General features: G+C 50.1%; 1 protein-coding gene across 1 annotated transcript; it reads left to right on the forward strand.

Annotated features, from left to right (window-relative positions):
- Positions 1-1,680: 1,680 nt before the first annotated feature.
- On the forward strand, positions 1,681-3,894 carry CUNH20orf173 (chromosome unknown C20orf173 homolog). The gene is made up of 4 exons (XM_032294877.1): positions 1,681-2,090; positions 2,277-2,455; positions 2,614-2,746; positions 3,859-3,894. The coding sequence occupies exons 1-4, from the start codon at positions 1,704-1,706 to the stop codon at positions 3,892-3,894; spliced, it is 735 nt and encodes a 244-aa protein (XP_032150768.1). The 5' UTR covers positions 1,681-1,703.
- The last annotated feature ends 1,644 nt before the right edge of the window (positions 3,895-5,538 follow it).

Genomic DNA, 5,538 nt, shown 5'->3' on the forward strand with positions numbered 1-5,538 from the left:
GGTGGAGGGACCCAGAGGGCCCTCAACGCCCCTTTTTAGAAGGAATTAGCTACAGGAGAACGACTTTGCCCTATTTTCCAAAAGATTTCTGGGTCCCAACTCCTTAAGAAAAAAATGTAAGAGTAGGTAGTCAGTCAGGTTCCGAGGTGCTTGAGGAAGCTGTTGATGGATTGGCAGCCCTAAAATTTGGATGAAAACACTTGGAGGATCTATGATTACTGTTATGATTGTGTTATTAATCTGTTCTGTTTCTCTTTGTGTAGTCTGCAGGTGTAGATCCAAAAGCCTCCAAGAAATGGTTCACCAAGATAGAGCTGTGCTTGCTTACCTAGCTTTGTGAAACAAAGAAGGGGGAAGAGGCTGAGAAACATTAAGTTTACCCTGCCCCCCATGGCTCCTTTATGGAGGGACCTTTTAGCTTGTAATTAGTGGTAGGCAGGTGACAGCTGCCTACTTGGTATATTCTTGAGTTATGTGTATATGTAGAACACCTGTGTGTTAATAAGGATCACCTGTCAAAGAGCAAATATGTGGATGAATCTCTGCTCAGGGCCTTCAGTTCTGGAGAGCTACAAGTGTGATTACCTACCTTTTGTTAGCCTAACTGACTCTCTCTTTCTCAGCAAAGAGCTGTTCAGACTCTACGTTAGCTTCTTGAGCCGGACAGACTCCATGTTAGCTTCTTTACTTGCTCCTCCTTCTCTTCCCTGACTCTGAGCACGTAGCTGGGTTAAGCTGACTCCAAGCAGACCCAGGGATTACAAGCGTCTTCCTGTAATCCCAGCTACTTGGGAGGATGAAGCATGAGAATCACTTGAACTCAGGAAGCGGAAGTTGCAGTGAGCCAAGATCACGCCACTGCACTCCAGCCTGGATGACCGAGCAAAAACTCCATCTCAAAAAAAAAAAAAAAAAAGTTCCCTTTCAACGCCTGTTTATTTATCCCATAAATATTTATTAAATGATTCTAAGTCTTTTTTCTTTTTTTTTTTTTTTTTGAGACGGAGTTTCGCTCTTGTTACCCAGGCTGGAGTGCAATGGCACGATCTCGGCTCACCGCAACCTCCGCCTCCTGGGTTCAGGCAATTCTCCTGCCTCAGCCTCCTGAGTAGCTGGGATTACAGGCACGCACCACCATGCCCAGCTAATTTTTTTGTATTTTTAGTAGAGACGGGGTTTCACCATGTTTACCAGGATGGTCTCGATCTCTTGACCTCGTGATCCACCCGCCTCGGCCTCCCAAAGTGCTGGGATTACAGGCTTGAGCCACCGCGCCCGGCCTCTAAGTCTTTTTTCTTTCTTTTTTTTTTTTTAATGATTCTAAGTCCTAGGGCTGCAGAGGTGAAGAAGAGAGACTAGGTCATCTTACATCCAGCGGAGGATGTTCGGATGTCAGAAAGGGTAGGGTGGTGGCTTTTTCCAGGCAGGCTAAAGAAGGGAGGTCACAATGGGTACTTTGTGATGAGATCTGTCCTATAGCTGGGGACACCAAGGACCCTACTGAGAGGTATTCCTGCCCCCCGCAGGACTCACCACATGCTGTCTCTCTGCCCTGGCCTCTTCTACCCCATGCACAGTTGTAGTCCTTTTTGGGGGTGAGCAAATGGATAGTGAGGCAGGAGAGGAGGGAGGGGTTGAAGGAGATGAGGGGTGTTGGGATGGGGAGCGTGGAGGCCGACAGGACAGAGGGAAGCTGGTGTTGTATGTGGCCCCAGCCCCTCATCCTTCCAGGTAGAGAAGCCAGTCTGCGGCCCGCCACGGAACCACTGCCTGGGACAGACATGAAGCGCTGGCAGATTTTTGTCCTGTGGATCTTTTGGGTGCTCATCCTCTGGCTGATGGCCCCCTATCTGGATCTGACACCTGAATCAGCACCCCAGGGGAAACGAATGTACTTGGTTCCACGGCGTTACAACTGCCCCCGGTTCGGTTTCGGGACATTTCGCTGCCCTTCTGAGACCCTCAACTGCTCCTCCTGCCCCCACCCAGCCGCAGAATGGAACTGGCTTGATGTGTGCTCCAGGAAGACCATGGGGTACCTGATGAGGACCAGGGAGTCTATGACCTCTGACACTGTGCTCTGGTGGTTGGTCAGTGGTCAACACTGGGCCCGTCCCATCCCTGTGCTTCCCAGGCCTCACCCGTCTCCCACTTTCCAGCCCAACCCCCTGGCCTCAGCTCTGTCTTCACAGCCCCTGGATGGAGATCTTTCCACCCAGCTGTGTTTTCCTTCCCCTGGGCCCAGCCCTCAGTCTCCTCCCTCCTGCTGTTTGCAGGGCATGAACTCGGGGAGCAAGCTTGGGAAATTATGGAAGAAGCTGCTTAAAGTGATTCCCAGGCTCTCGGTGAACGATTTTGATTTTTACTGTGGGACTTGTGTGCTGTTGGGGCACCCACAGATCCTGCAGGGCTCCAGCCTTGGCAATGACATCAACCAATACCCCGTGGTTTTCAGGTGGGTGCTGGGGAGAGGGTGGGAGCAGGAGGGCCAGCCAGGCCTGCCCCACAGTTCTGTCAGTTTCTGCTCCCCTTCCCAAGATGAAGTGGTCCCCAGTCCAGGGCTTTGAGATGGACTGGGGAACCAAACCACACATAATGCTTCATCTATCCCAGGAATGCCAGTGACCAGGGTTCCTGGATGCAGCTGAAGATGTTGCTGCGGAAGCTCTCTGAGCTGGTGTGGACTTCAGGTGCTCTGAGTGATGAGGTGATGGAAGAGGGGTCCCCAAACATTCCCTGTGTGGGGGTGAGGGGAGGTCACCACAGGGAATAGCAGCAGGGGCTCTGGGAAGCCCCTTTATTGGCTTACTGGGGATACTTGCAAGACTTTCCCAGGTCTTGGGGCCCAGACTCCCCCAACTCCTGTTGTACCTGAGTGAGTAAAGAAATGCGCCACACTCTGAGACTCAATAAAGAGTCCTTTATTGCCGGTGACCAAGAGACGGCTAATGCCCAAAATTCTCTCAGCCCCGGAGAAAGAGCTGGGTGGTTTTCTTATATGCTAGTTTCAAAGGGGATGGGGGACCTAACTTAAGCAATTTTTCACAAAAGCAGAGCAAGCAAGTTAAAAGATAAACTAAGGCCGGGCGCGGTGGCTCACGCCTGTAATCCCAGCACTTTGGGAGGCCGAGGCGGGTGGATCACGAGGTCAAGAGATCGAGACCATCCTGGTCAACACGGTGAAACCCCGTCTCTACTAAAACTACAAAAAATCAGCTGGGCATGGTGGCGTGTGCCTGTAATCCCAGCTACTCAGGAGGCTGAGGCAGGAGAATTGCCTGAACCCAGGAGGCGGAGGTTGTGGTGAGCCGAGATCGCGCCATTGCACTCCAGCCTGGGTAACGAGAGTGAAACTCCGTCTCAAAAAAAAAAAAAAAAAAAAGATAAACTAGGACATAAGAAGTAAACAGTTCCAGGTGCAGGGGCTTAAGCTGTCACAAAAGACATACAACTTATAGATATGGGGGCTCTGGGTACTTAGCAACATCTGCATTCCCAGGGGCTGCTGGTACCGCTTGACTTGGTGTCTTATCGGTAAATGCATTCCTGTGTGTGCCTGGTGTCATCTTGCCCCAGCTACACACTACAGCTACATACTTAATGGAAGGAAAATAACTCTAAGTGAAGAAGCTAAGATGGAGTCTGTCCAGCTCCTTTAATTAAGAATGAGTTGATTAGGCTAACACAGGGCAGGTTAACACACTCCAATTCTTTCTCAGATTTTGGAAGATGGTCCAGTTCCCTAGTGGAGCGGAAGATAGCAAAGACATGGTGAGGGGGGATAGGAGAAGGGGTAGGATGTGGCTGTGGGTTGCTGGGAAAGGGCCCCAGGTCAGTCCCCTCCTGCTTCCTCCCCAGGGGCAACCAGGGAAACTGGCTGCATTCCCAGGGTGAGGGTCATCCCTGGGGCCCAGGGCTCTGTTCCGTGTCTTGCACAACTGTGCCCAGGAAAGAAAGATTCTTGTAACTTCTCTTAAAATTCCTGTCCTCAATGCCTTCAGCATGGAGTCTAAAGTTTTCTGCCTGGCTTTCAAGACTCTACATTTAGGCCGGGCATGGTGGCTCACGCCTGTAATCCCAGCACTTTGCAAGGCCAAGGCAAGTGAATCACCTGAGGTCAGGAGTTGGAGACAAGCCTGGCCAACACGGTGAAACCCTGTCTCTGCTACAAATATAAACATTAGCCGGGCGTGGTGGTGGGTGCCTGTAATCCCAGCTACTTGGAAGATTGAGACAGGAGAATCGCTTGAACCTGGGAGGCGGAGGTTGCAGTGAGCTGAGACTGCACCACTGCTCCAGCCTGGGCAGCAAGAGTGAAACATCATCTCAAAAAAAAAAAAAAAAAAGACTCTACATGTTCTGACCCCTCCCCTCGCCTCCTGTCTCCCAGGCTTTCGTATGGGCTCTTAGAATTCCCTAAACACACGAGCTGCCCCATGCCTTCTCATGCTCCATTCCGTACGCCCTTCTCGTATGTCCTCAGGTGTTCCCCTCTCTTCCTCCACTGTCATGAAGAGAAACTAGTTGACATTCTCTTTTTGGGGCTCCTAGGTGACTGTAGGAGTGTGTTTATCTCACCATATCCAGAGTCTATTTCCTGGAAGAGGTGAGCTCCAGTCTCCTCCCAGCTCCAAGGGGCAACCTGTCATCCTAGGTGCTGCGTGAAGGGAGGCAGCGGTAAGGACAGGAGTCTACCTGCTGATGCACATGTCCCTCTCTCATCCACCAGGTCACCCTCTTTGGATTTGACTCAGAATAGCAAGGAAAGTGTTTCTATCACCGGGAGAAGGATAATCAGACCAAGGAAATACTGCCCACGTCCAGTGCAGAAGCAGAAATCGAAGTCATCCATCAGCTAGCAGGTGGACAAGCTCACTGTCCACCTGTGCTGCTTGGCTCAGTCCACACAAGTCCTATTTCTGGGGGGTAAAGGGCAAGAGGAAATTGTATGGAGATCAGCATGGTACTAAATAAAATCCTGGCCTGATTGTCTTACCTGCAAGCACAGTGTCTGGGAGGGATGGGCCAGACGTGCCTTCCAGATCTCAGGGGCAATACTTGAATTAATTTCTTTGCCTGGTCCCCTAGATCATGTGGGATGTGTAAGTTTAGATTCAATTTCATGCCAAGTGCAAACCCAGACTTTGAGTTGTTGGGGGAGGCCCTTTTTCCACTCCGATAAAAGAAGTAAGTAAACCTCCTTGTTCACCCACACTGGAGGGTGAGGTTTTTTCTTTTTTTTTTTTTTTTTTTTTTTGCTACCCCAGCTTTTCACAGAAGGTTTAGCATTTGAGGTTCCCAGTTTTTTTTAGGTGTCTCAGTTCCAATTCCAATTCCAATTTTTTTTTTTTTTTTTAGACTGAGTCTTGCTCTGTCACCCAGGCTGGTGTGCAGTGGCACAATCTTGGCTCACTGCAACCTCTGCCTCCTAGGTTCAAGTGATTCTTCTGCTTCAGCCTCCAAGTAGCCGGGAACAACAGGAGCGCACCATTTTTGTATTTTTAGTAGACATTTGGATAATTTTTGTATTTTTAGTAG

Source organism: Sapajus apella, unplaced genomic scaffold, assembly GCF_009761245.1.
Source record: "Sapajus apella isolate SASKATOON/1434 unplaced genomic scaffold, GSC_monkey_1.0 scaffold33, whole genome shotgun sequence".
Classification (NCBI taxonomy): Eukaryota; Metazoa; Chordata; class Mammalia; order Primates; family Cebidae; genus Sapajus; species Sapajus apella.

Coding starts and splice junctions, on each gene's coding strand:
- CUNH20orf173 (XM_032294877.1), top strand. CDS start 1,704: ATGTGGCCCCAGCCCCTCATCCTTCCAGGTAGAGAAGCCAGTCTGCGG. Junction 2,091..2,276: donor ACACTGTGCTCTGGTGGTTG/GTCAGTGGTCAA, acceptor TGCTGTTTGCAG/GGCATGAACTCGGGGAGCAA. Junction 2,456..2,613: donor CAATACCCCGTGGTTTTCAG/GTGGGTGCTGGG, acceptor CATCTATCCCAG/GAATGCCAGTGACCAGGGTT.